The sequence below is a fragment of the Symphodus melops genome (assembly GCF_947650265.1).
Source record: "Symphodus melops genome assembly, chromosome: 20".
In the NCBI taxonomy this organism is placed as follows: domain Eukaryota; kingdom Metazoa; phylum Chordata; class Actinopteri; order Labriformes; family Labridae; genus Symphodus; species Symphodus melops.
Genome location: NC_136710.1, coordinates 2,962,673 through 2,975,680, shown reverse-complemented (window position 1 = coordinate 2,975,680; position 13,008 = coordinate 2,962,673). Strand labels below are relative to the sequence as shown.

The window sequence follows — 13,008 nt, the reverse complement described above, 5'->3', positions numbered from 1 at the left end:
AAATAGCAGCATCACACAGAAAAAAGAAAATATACACTGTGTTGATGATGGCATAATTATTGTATAAATGCAAGAAAGATATGTCTGAGACAAACATTCACAATTTAAATGGTATAAAAAAAACAGCCACTGCATTACAAAAAAAAAAAAAAAAAAAGAAGTTAAACCAACCAATGAGCGCTGGATCATACAAGAGCGAGACAAACCAGACAACCCATCCGTGTCAATGCAAAAAAAAAGGGGAATCGGATGGTTCAAGAGTCCGAGTCCAATGTGCGGTTTGCCAAACTCTTGAACAAGCTGCAGCTCGGGCTGAAATCCTACGAGAGGCGTTTAGTGACAGAGTTTCAGGTGTTAGAAGACGGTGAAGTCAGTGACGTCTTTATGCACCCTGTGTCGGTAAGAACACGTTTGATGCCAGGCCTTCTGAAAACAGCATGTCGAGGCAAGTTTACGTTTTTAGATTTGAGAAAAGTTTCCGTTCATACGAGGTGTTTTGCTTTCACAGAGAGGAAGAAACGCAACAATAATCCCTCGTTTCCAAAATATTAGAAGAAATAATCCACGTTATCGGACGGACGCGAACAATAACTGCACTGTAAATGTTGTAACTTCTTCAATGCTCCAGTTGGAAATCGACTACCTTTCCATCTGACAAATGGTTCAAGATAGTTTGTAATTTAGGGAAAGGATACAATACTACCGAGCAGTCGGTTAGCTTAGCTTAGCCTAGCATAAAGAGGACAATTTAAGGGGAATTCTAGCATAGAAGCACAAATGTCACCACTTCCTGTTTTCAATATTGTGCTGAGATTTCTCTCTATGGTTTCATCTCTGTGAGTTGTTTTCATAGGCTCCTACAGTTTGAGCTCAAACATCTCATTCATGAAGTTAGAGCATTTTGTTGCCCCTGGAAATCACCATGGCAACCAACAGCAGAGTCCGAGTGAACCCCCGCTTAAATGTAACGAGATAAAACTCTGCCAATAAACGACTCAAACAATTTCTACACACACCAGAGACCCGGATCGAATTGTTAGCAGAAATCCTCTTCAGACACCTTCTTTGAGTGATTGCTTTCATCTGTCTGGAGCCCGAAGACGCTCCGGGGATTGGCATCTGCAGAGACAAACTCCGATTCAATCCATCGTGCCAGACGCCAATCGATGAAACACAAGAAAGTGACTAAATCAATCTCAGATGACAATTGGAGCCAGGTCTGGTACACACAACAACATGGGGGGAACATTTATTACATTGCGACATACTGAGTTGGCTGGCCTGGCTGTAGCTCTTTGCTCGCCCCACACCTTGATGGACGGATCAAATACGACCCATTTGAAGAAAAAAACAAAAAAAACAAAAAAAACATTCAGTCCTCCCTTATCCATTTTGTTCTCTGTTGTTTTGTTGTTCTTGTTGGCATTTTTTTTTTCACTCTCATAAAGATGAAACGCCTGCAGGAGCGATTCTCTCTCTCTCTCTCTCTCTCTCTCTCTCTCTCTTTCGTTCGTTCGTTCCCTTCCTTTCATTCCTTCCAGAGAACAAAAAGTGAGGCAGAGAGGACCGTTTGAACATCACTTCAAACATGCATGATATTTGTAGGCCGAGCCATGGTGCCGGCTTACCAACATTAGCTCATGTGGACCTCTCTTTGTGGAGAGAGAAGTGGTGCGAAGGACCACTGTGTAAGTCTGTAGCATACAAAGAGTGGATCAATTATACAGAGAAGCATTGAATTAGAACGAAGCGACTCCCAGTTGTTTTGCTTCGTTCTAATTGAATGCAGAGGCGGCTGCAGACCTCAGGCTTTGAATTCTATTGGTCCACTGCAGGCTTTGACGTTTAGCTCTTTGACCTTAAATGGGAGATGATGCGTACAAAAAAAAATAAAAAAAAATAAAAAGTGTTGTACATTCAGGTGCTGGTAGTTCTTGATGTCCTAAATCTAAAAGAAACTATTGATTTGATCACTGGGGAGGACTCCATCTTTTTTTTATAGCTTGTTAGGAAGAGACACAAACACAGTAAATATGTCATTCTATTTTTTTTGTTTTTGTTTGTTGTTTTTTTTTTGCAATTAAAGGGCACTTAAAAAAATGTGTGTCGCATTCCATAAAGTGTGGGAACAAAAAATGAATGAACTCAACAAAGAGTGAAGAAAAAAACCTGCATACGTTGACAGCATGATGCATTTGCAGCACGTTTGCAGTCGACATACGTGTTTGGGATTTTGGATTCTTTCCGTCGCGATCGGACTTTTTGCACAGACTCTGAAATCGTTTGGGAAGACGCAGCATGGTTGAACTCGTCTGCCACCGGGACCTTATCTACAGTACGAAGGTTTCCACACATTTAATGATTTTCTAAAGCATCACGTTGGCTGATAGAGACGCAGTGTGGAGGCATCAGACGGCCTGTCAGACACTGATTAATCTGAGAGGGGGCATGGCGGAAAAAAAACAAACTCAACATGACAGAGGTGTGAGGCCTGCTGACCTGTCTTGATGGAGTCGAGGTTCTGTCTCTTAGTCGATCGATTTCCTGTCTATTTTCGTGCGACCGATGGAATCTTAAGTTATAAGCTGAACCAATCGTAGAGCAGTCTGACATTAAAGAGTCTGACTTAGATGTCAGGGGTCAAAATAGGACTTTTTTTTTTTTTTGGGACAGGTTAAGACAGAGTTTTCCATCCTTGAAACCAGCAGCAAAGATGAAAACGTACGTTGTTTTTTTTTTGGAGGGAGAAGAACTGAACTAACGATTGACCGTGCATAAAAACACGTAATGACGGGGAAGTTTATATTCCAGTCGTCCAAAAAAAATGACCCTCCAGAGACGTCGCTATGAATCATAAACGGCGCTCTTTCTGCCCTCGGATGATGCAAACGCTCGGAGATGTTAACTGATAATATGACATGTATATTAAGTAGGCTGATAACTGTCGGATGGACGATTAACAGGCCTTCATTAGGCGCTGGAAATATTCAGTCTGACGTCTTAACTTCTCATTTCTGCTTCATCACTGTGATTGATTCACTGCATGTGGTGGGACGCATTTAAATGTCTCATTCATGGTGAGAAAATGTGGCTTTGTGGATTTTTCTGGGATTTGTTCAATTCGTTTATTTATTTTTTTGGGGGGGAGGGGTGAGAAATAAAGCATTCATTTGCAATATGAGAAAAAAAATTTGTGGAACATTTTGGTTTTGTTTCAGGGGCACGAATGTGCAACAACGAAAGCTATTTGATGGAGCATTAAAAACGTGACGTCATAAATCTGTATTTTCTTTTTTCCTCCCTTAAAAGAATGACATCTTAGGAACATTTGTGCACCCTTACATTAAAAAACTTCACATCTAATTTTCAACATGACTACTAAGAGACTTTGTTTTCAGTAGAAACCTTTAGATTGTGGGAGTCTGATTCGATCCAGATTGGTTGTTTTGGTCAAAACAAGCAAGAGCCAGCCAGGTGTATTGGACCAAAAGGCCTGCGCCATTGCTTATTCTCTCTCTCTCTCTTTTTTTTTTTTTTTAGCTCTTTTAAAACCCCTTTGTTCATTGCAAGGGATGCAACCTATCTGTGTGTCATGCCACCACCAGATGGCACTGTGAGTCCACCTGAGACCCGGTGGTCGTACATTCCTTCATCTTGGTCCTCTGCAGACAAACTTTTGACTGCAGCCATTAGAAAAGTTTTCCTTTGGAGGAAGAAAAACTCATTTCTGACGGTTGAACAGTTTCATTACACATGCTGGAAAGGTTCATTCGGATATATTTTAGGACCCGTCAATGTCAAGCTTGACCCGGCAACAAAAATAGATTTGGTTTGGTTTGCTTGGTGCGGAGTCTTGGACTCCATTGTGACTCAGTGTGGAGGCTTGAAGAAGTAGTTCGACTCCGTTTAGACTCCATGACTCCGTAACCTGCATCATCAGGGCTCTATTGAGGACCTTGGACTTCATCCAAGGTCAACAGCGACACTAAGTCCTTCTGGATCTCTGCTGGTACCGTCTCAGTCCATCTCATTCCCTCCGAGCACCTGTCGCCTTTTTTGGTGTTAAAAAAAACAAAACAACCATTTGACCCCATTGGTGGTTTTCCATCCTATTGGTCAACCCTCTTGGACTTTCTCTGGCCCCCTTCAGTCATGGGATTAGGGCCCATCACCCAACACGTATCCTGTCCCCCCCCCAAGATAGCCAACGCGAATCAACTCATCCTCGGCAAATTTCCTCTCGGCCCAGAATCTGCAGGTTTCAAAAAGAAGATGTAGCTCGAACTGAAAAGAGCACTCAGTCACACGCTGCTTGTGTGTTCTCTGGAGGAGGGGCTGTAGCTAATTAGCGACAGCTCCTGCTCCACCTCCGTTTCCGGCTCCGTCTCCGAAAGCATGCCAATGTTGTGGCATTCGGAGAGGCTTTGCGTGACTATTCCGATTTGCGTCCCGTCGTCCGTCAAGTCGTCCGGGTCCACCGGCAGCCTCCCGTTGTCCCCCCTGCCGCCGTTTCGACAGTTACTGTTGCGGTCCATGCCTGCTTTCCCGTGACTGCCCATCAGAAGAGGAGTCACGGATTGAGACGGGCACGGCGGGGACACCAGGAGGGTTTTGCAACTCTGTCCCGCCGCGTTGGCCCCGGCTTTGTACCGACACCTGATGTAGCTGGAGAACGCTCTCCTGTAGGTCTTGTTGAAAAGGGTGTAGACCAGAGGGTTGACTCCCGACGAGATGTAGCCCACCCACACAAAGACGTTGAGGAGGTCGTTGAGCAACGACTCGTTGCAGGAGCCCCGGCACAGGACGAAAGTGACGTTAGTGATGAAGAAGGGACACCACATGATGAGGAAAAGGAAGAAGACGATCCCAAGGACCTGAAAGTAGAATAAAAAACGAGCGAGAAAAATGAGACGGATTGAAGAAGGCAGATAGGATCACATAGATTGATGTTTTTTAATATCTTTTTAAGTGTACTGTTCCTACTGGGATTTCAATTTTTGATGTCGATATGAAAGTGCTTTGGTCTTCATCTAGCATTTATGTGAGAGTCGACGCGGATCACCCACTGTGCCCTCTTGCGCTCCCTTCGACACTTCATATTTTTCGACATTGCTGAAAGCGAACTTTTCAGACGAAACATTTCAAACTCAGTGAAAATGTCTGGGAGTTACTTTGAAGAACTTGTCTTTCTTGTTCTTCAAAAACAGATTTATGAATCCCATTAGCTGCTTCTAGTGCCTCGAACACATCGACTGGTATTGGTGCAAGCCTTAAATATAAAGATAAGGAAATATAAGAGTAACAGAAAAGACACTGGAAGATTCTCTTTGTACATTTGCTAACACTACATGCCCTGGAGACCGGAAAGGACTTTACCTTAAATCACCCGACAAGCCCCTCAGCTGTCATTCTCCGCTCTTAATTCTCACCTTGGAGGCCCGCCTCTCGTTCTTTATGGCCTGCATCATCCCCCGCCGCCCGCTGCAACCGTCGCTCCGTGAAGGCCCCGCTGCTGGCGAGCTGAGCTGTGACGCCACCTCCGAGCTGGGGATGATGCTGAGGCTGTCTGGTGTTGAGACGCTGAGCAGCATGCTGGGCTCTGCGCCTTTAAGACAGCTTAAGGTGTTCCTTCTGCTCTGAATAGGCGGGGGCTTTAGCTCTGTGGGAGGGGTAAATGTGGAGTCAAGCATGCGCAGCTACATATAGGGGTACAAGTGGAGCGTATTTTTCTGTTATCAGCATGACTCCTTCCGACTCGGTTACCACATGAGATCATTTATCTAAGTACATGGGCGTCGTGCCCATTCGAAAAGAGGGGGGAGGGGGGCGCGGGGGGGTCTGGAGCCCTCTCAGATTTTCTTCCACATACAGTATGTAAAAGCCGCCGCCAGTAAGCAATCACATAAGATGACGTTGAGGCTCGCGGGGAATCATGGGAGTGATTTTCTCTTCCAAATGATTTGAGGTGATGTACTCAGCTTAAAAAATATATTCAAAATTGGTTGACTGAATTTTTTTACATTTTAATGCAATTCTACGCCCTATACCTTTAAATCGGACAGATCAGACAGTAGGGAAAGAAAGCTACAAAAACATTAGACCAACATTAAACATTAGACGCACAACAAGAAATAGGTTTACAGGCTCTGGGTTTCCAAGGAACCATCGACATTATTAAAAATGCTAATTTGCAGCAACAGTTGGACCACAATTTGTGTTTACTCAACTATCTCAAGAGTGGAAAAATCAGTGAAGCTGTCTGTGCAACGTCTTTGTTTAATTTAGTGATTTTAATTAAGAGATTAAAACCTCCTGAATGAGAAGAGAAAAATACCAACAAAAGGCACTTCACAAGGGTTATCAAAAACCAACACCATTCAACATATCAAAACAAATCATATGGGTATTTCTAATGGTTCGTTGAGCTCAATTAATTCCTCGATTAAAAATGTTTGTAAAGGTCATGTTTTAGATTTTCATCAGCTTACAAGTCTATTCGTTTTTTTTGTTTTTACCGTCTGAGTCTGAGGGAGCAAGTGTGTTGATCTGAGGAATGCTGAAGGTGCTGGTAGGAGGCTGTAAAGTATTTGACATTGCTGGTGTGTGCAAAGGCTGCTGGGAGGAGGTTTTGGACTCGCACAGGAAGACGGTGGCCTGCCTCTGAAGCACCTGGGGAAGGAAAGAAGGAAGGAAGGAAGGAAGGAAAGAAGGAAGGAAGGAAGGAAGGAAGGAAGGAAAGAAGGAAGGAAGGAAGGAAGGAAGGAAGGAAGGAAGGAAGAGGAAGCGCTTGTTATTGTGAGAAGTCAAATAAAGTTTAAGGAAGGACAGAAAAGTGTTTGGAGGCCGCGGACGGGCTCGGCTACCTGAATGGTGAGGCAGTATGTCACCACCATTATGACCAGTGGGATGAAGAAGGCCACGAAGGAGCCAATCAGCATGAAGCGCTCCTCGTTGAGGACACAGCTGCCGTTGACGAAGACCTTGTCCTCGTTGTGGAGGCCGATCACCGGGATGGGCATCGACACACCTTGAGACGGAGAGAGATGGGTCGCAGTTAAAAAAGATTCACTTCACATATTTCACCATCGCTTCCTGGTTCTGCAAAGCACGACATCTTAAATGCAGCGGATCCAAAGTCTAATAAAAGACAGATAATAAGCAGGTCACATACAAATGTTATGTTCCTTTTTCAGAGCACCTGAGTTATTAATTACTGTCAGGACCTAAATACAATTTCAACCAAAATCTTAAAAAGTGTATCTGGAGGAAATTACCTACCCTGCCTTTCATTTAGATATTTGATTGTAAACATTGTCATAAAACTCCACATATTGTACGTCTACACCGACCTTAAAACAAACATTTGGACATTTTACTCACTGAATCTAAAAACCGTGTTTGTGAATTGCTCAGTTGTTTCCACATAATGATCCCTAGATAGATTTTAATTAAAAAAAAAAATGACTTCAGACCACATCTTTACTATCCCAAAGGTCAGAAGTATCAGCAGCACAACACACGTTTAAAAACTGAAAACGAACGCTCCACTTGTTATAAATCACTTTGTAACTAGAGTCTTTCTTTGTGTAATGGATGTTCATGGAGTTGTAATAGCTGCGTTGGTGCTGTTAGAGGACGCCGGCCGACAAAAGACCGAAGTGAGAGCGAGCCTGTCGAGGCCGAGCTGGTTTTGTGACCTATGATAATAACGCTGACTTAATGTGCCGCTTTGGATTTCAAAAAGCTTTTCTGTTCAAAGTGTTCCCTGACCTGGACTTGTTTCAGAACATCACACACTGAGGACAAAAAAACATCAACATTGTTGTTGTTTTTTTTCAAGCTCTTGCTAACAGGAGTGTTTCATAGACAGGTCAGGACATTTCAGTCCCCCCGTGAACCTCAGTGTGGGCTGGTATAATTCATTTAGGGGAAAGGTACATCATTTTCTCTTGCACAGCTGGTGACCGCCGCCGACATCAAAACCCAATTTGGAGAAGAGGAGCTCCGTTAATGCAATCGTTGCAAATGACTGAACTCACACTGCCCAGACGGATGAGTTTGTTTGCGTTAATTGGGATTTTTTTTTTTTTTTTAAGTTAATGTCCGAATCAGTTGAGATGTGCAAATAGTTCTGACTAATGAGTCCATTCTACTAATGGTAGAGCAGTGGTGTCCAAACTTTTTTTCTTGCGGGCCAAAATTGTCGTGTTAGAATCGCTCACGGGCCACAGGGTTTTTTTGTTTGTTTTTTCTTAAACATTGGAAGGAACTTTTTGTATTTTGACCTCTTCAAAAAATAATGTAAATACACAATAACTAATTGCAGTGGGAAACTGTTGTGTTTTCATTTTTTGGAAAGAATAGTCAGGCTTTTATAGGTCTCCCTCGCTAACATGAAAAAGAAAAAAAGAATGAAATATGCCATCTGATGAGGCTTGGGGGCCAAAATCTTCTGATTCTTCAATTTGAACTCAAGGGCCACAAAAAATCCACTCAAGGGCCACAAATGGCCCCCGGGCCGCACTTTGGACACCCCTGTGGTAGAGTCATGAATCATTCATTCTCCAGTGGAGGGTACGTTTCAGGAGACTTTAACGAGTTGGCTCACACTCATTTTAAAAAAGTAACATCATGTAAAAAAGTACAGATTAAGTACAGATTACGAAAATCAGCGCCAATGATGACGACAGTTGAAAACAACTATTTAACAGATGACCAATTTCGATACAGATGTTTCTTCTTCTTTCCATAATCCCACCATTTTCTCTCATGTGTGACGATGAAAACAGGTTGGATTTTGTTCAACAGATAAAAAGCATAATCTGTGAAGGAGTGAGGTGAAGGAGATGCTAGCGTTAAATGGATTTGGCACGATGAATGGCTACGAGTGGCTACTGACGTCGGTTCATGCCACGTCATTTGCCAATGTCTGCCGACAGGGTCAGCATTGGCCGACACCAACGTTGAACCAATCAGTTCATCATGTTATGTTGTGTCTGTCCTTGACGTTCCCTGAAGTTGGATTTGAGGTCGGCCAAAAGCCATCCGTCGTTTTGCAAATGGTCAAACCAAAAAGTTCCAAAGCGGCCTGTGGGGAGCTGCGTCGTGGAAAGAATCTCTCTCTGGTCACATTTTTTTCCGCCGGTATTCTCCAACAAAGAGTCACTCCACGTTTTTCTCCATTGGAGGCAACTTTTCAGATTTCTCCACTGGATGGACTCGCTGCATGGAGGGTTATTTACCTTTCAACTCGACTTTCACAGCACCTCACCAGGAACTATGTTCAATAATCACCACTGGAAGGAAAACCAACCTCACAGGAACAATCTTGTTTTCTCCAATGGAAGGTAACCCCAGAGGGCAGCATTATTTATTTTCCATGAGAAGGACACCAAAGATGGAGCATTCCTTTCTTTTCTCCACTTGCAGGGCAACAAAACGAACACTCCTATTATGTTTTTCCATTCGAAGGACACCCTGGAAGTCCCTCTTACATATTTCCCAACCTGGGATAGCACCCTACTGTTCAGTCAATCATGTTTTCTACATTACATGGACACTGTTGAGGCGTGAATAGGGATTTCTCCTCTCTGGACGGGAAATCCAGAGGCTTCGATTGTGTGTTCTCACTTGGAAGCACACGTTTGTGTTTTCCCTGTTGGACCGACACTCCAGAGAGCCCTTCGTCACATTTTTCCGGTCGGAGAGACAAATAAATAGCACATTTTACGACCCATTTTCCCGCAATTTCACCACTGGAAGGGAAACTTAAAGGGCACATTGTCAACCTGAAAAAGCACCTTGAGGGTCACCTCATCACATTTACTCCTTTGGAAGGACAATAAGGCCCCATTAATCTACCAAGCACAACAGAAGTAAGGATGTCACATTCAGCAATATAAAGTCCTGTTTTTTTGCATTTTGAACTTTATCGGCGTTTGGAAGTTTAACAAAAATTGTTGAAAAAATATTCAGATTACATAATTTACATAAGTAAAACTACATTTCTGTTGTTGAATCAGAAGTAGAAGTATCATATTTATATTCGTGAACCGAGGCTTCAGGAACGATCAGTGCCTCATGGATAACTTCGAGCTGTCAAGATTGAAAGTGAAAGTGAAAGTGAAAGGAGGTTTCGCCCCCTCGGTGGGTAATACTTATCTGCCGAAGCCAAAGCCGCTCTCCCCACTTTCTAACTCCACAGAGCTCACAACGGGAAAAATAACATGGTATGCAGACACTCTGGCTCTGTGGCAGACCGCAGCTGGACGTAGAGCTGCCGTAGGACGATTATTGTACCAGCAGAGGGAGATCTGAAAAATCACCATCAAGTATTTTATTTGTGATTACAACTGCTAATTATAATTATTGGAGCCTTTTCAGCATTAGAAAATGTATATTAATGGAATAATACTTTTATAATATATTTACATATAATTAGACACTACTTCAAATAAACACACACTCCAATGCAAATGCACTGTAAGTAATACAAACGTACATAGTGTACATATACGTAGTGTACAATATTTAGAGATTCTGGGAACAAATCAGGGACTGGACAGTGTTTTATAATGTATGCTGTTATCATATCGAACACACATGTCAGCAGGAAACATTCTCTGAGTCACCAGAGAGAGAGATTGGCTGCAGGATTCAACTGTTGGATGTTTCCTTTCTTAATCCCCCGGCATGGATCGCTGTAAGCCCTGTCAGAGCTCAATCACAGCAGCATGCAGCAAAAAAAATAAAATAATAAAACCTTTAAAAGGGGTCAAGGAAATGCCAGCAGAAAAGTGGGCAGATTTCTTATCATTCAAACGTAGCCAGTCGTGTAAGGGAAAAACTTCATCTGCTCATGCATGCTACTTTTTAATGTTGTCAATGTACTGAGAAAGACCCAAGATTCATTTTTTCTGTGCAGCTGCTATCAAGTCACATAAATGTGATCCGTGAGCAAACATAGCTGCAAGGACATAATTCACAAGGGACTGACAGGTTGAGGTGCTGTTAAAAACTCAACGTACAAACAACATTCAATATTCAGCTCATGGATTGTATGGTTCAAATTACTTAAACTAAGAAACTGTTTAAGTATTCTTACAGTGAGGGATTGTACTTATAATAATAATCATATAATATAGTACTTGTAATAATTAGTACGGTTTGACTTAAAGGGACATTTTTGAGATTTGGAATTCAATTGTGATTCCCACGGAAAACCAACATTGATTAGAGGTGACTTACTGTCATTACAATGGAATTGGTGTTTTGTGTTATGGCAGTGTTGTCTGATATCTGGCAACATAGATTGGACAATACAAGATTGTGATAATACCCAAACAAGTGGGCTAAAGTTGCCTTTATTGCTCATTCATTCAACTAATCCAATTCGCTCCGTCTTTCTCTTTAAAACGGAAGTTTACATCTTTCAAGAGACGAACAATCTGGCTTAAAGGCACTTTCACAAAGGTTTGCTTAACAGATGTTCCCTGGGTAATAAACATGTCTGCCAGGCGAAGATGATTTGCTTCTGAATGGAGAGAGTAATTATAGGTTTTAACATGCGCAACACACAGAGAATAAATAATCACTTCCAGCTGCTGTTTTCCTCATTTAGAGCAGCCAGGTGAATCGAAAGGAGAGCTGGGATTCACCTCAGTGGTTTCATCCCCTTAAAACCATTGGGAAGGAAATGGGGGAAAAATGGGGAAAAATGGAGGTTGTTTCCAGCCCGACGTGGTAACTTCCTGTCGATCAATGGCTGCTTTGCGGTCTAGACTTATCAGCTGCCGCGTCGAGCCTCTGATGTGCAGAAATGCAGACGGTTTAATCAGGACTTTAATGAGTTGGAATTAAATCATTAGCCGTATTCAGACTGCCACTTCAAGACGCTATTTTACCGCCCATGTGAAGTTTCGCCCTTCAATCTGAATGTCACAGAGGCGTAATGGTGGGGACGCCCCCCCCCCCCCCCACGTGTGTGTGCGCATGTCAGACTGTGTGTATGTGAAGCTTTTCCAGCATGATGGAACATCTCACCGTTGGTTGCAGCTGACGATGGGAAGATTGAGTTAGTGAAGGAACCTCTCGCTCTACACGTCTCTTTTTAAACGTTTTGAATCGCTACCCCGAGGTACAAATAAGATTGCTGTAATGTAACTCCACGTTTACTCGGTCAGCTTTCATTATATCCGACCAAAAGAAAACACAAGATCGAACTGATGGAAGAACATTGAAACGCTGGAACAATCCAGTGTTTCCTGAGGGGGTTATGAGTGAACGCACAGCGCCATATTTACTGTGAGGTCAGAGCATGTTAGGCTAATGGTCCACTCAGGTATTCTGTGTGTGTGTTAGTGTTTATGTGTCAGTGTGTTCATGTGTGTACTTGTTAAGGGGACACGACCCTCCTGGGTCTTAAAGGGCACGAGGCGAGCCGGAGGTCAGACAGACTTGGAGAGGGCCGAGAGGAATGTTTTTAAAAGTCAACCCGATCCCTTGAAACACTTCACTCACAGGGAGGCACTGCTTCACCTCACAGGACACACACACACACACACACACACACACACACACACTAAACACTGATTACCCCAGGATATTACACAGTCGATAAAAATGTTCTAAAAAGTAGAGATGGGAGGATTTGGGGACCAAGCAAATGTGGAGATTGAAACAGTGAAAAAAGTTGATTTGCTGCAAAGTTTATGAAAGTGATATGAAAGAGCGTATTGTTTTTAAACCCACACTGTCCACTCGACCCCCAACCCGATGAAAACAAACGACGGCGGGCGATTTTAATTCATGTGAAGCTTTTTATCACAGCAGCACGTTTAGCATCTTTCTGAAGCCGTTCCGACTTCCTTACGCAGCTGTCTTCGACCTTTTTTCAATCAGAGGCGCTGCTTTTTAACACGCCAAGCAGGCAACTGCTTGGGCAACCCAGGCCTGAAAGCCCCCCCCCCCCTCCCCCCCTCCAAAAAAGGGCTGATGAACATTAAAGCA

At 43.1% G+C, this 13,008-nt stretch overlaps 1 protein-coding gene and 1 long non-coding RNA gene across 4 annotated transcripts in view; both read right to left on the bottom strand.

Annotated features, from left to right (window-relative positions):
• Positions 1-3,144: 3,144 nt before the first annotated feature.
• Positions 3,145-13,008, bottom strand: part of htr2cl1 (5-hydroxytryptamine (serotonin) receptor 2C, G protein-coupled-like 1) — a 101,589-nt gene continuing 91,725 nt past the window's right edge. For all 3 annotated transcript variants that reach the window (XM_079371986.1, XM_079371987.1, XM_079371988.1), the window contains 4 exons: positions 6,864-7,027; positions 6,516-6,669; positions 5,430-5,659; positions 3,145-4,874 (listed from right to left, as the gene is read on the bottom strand). In XM_079371986.1, the coding sequence (XP_079228112.1) occupies positions 4,302-4,874; positions 5,430-5,659; positions 6,516-6,669; positions 6,864-7,027 (1,121 nt within the window). In that variant the 3' untranslated portion in view covers positions 3,145-4,301. The remainder of the gene's footprint in view (positions 4,875-5,429; positions 5,660-6,515; positions 6,670-6,863; positions 7,028-13,008) is intronic.
• On the bottom strand, positions 7,844-8,904 carry LOC306841976. Its single transcript, XR_013781649.1, has 2 exons — positions 8,532-8,904; positions 7,844-8,149 (listed from the first exon to the last, which is right to left on the bottom strand). It is a non-coding gene; the product is annotated as an uncharacterized lncRNA (long non-coding RNA).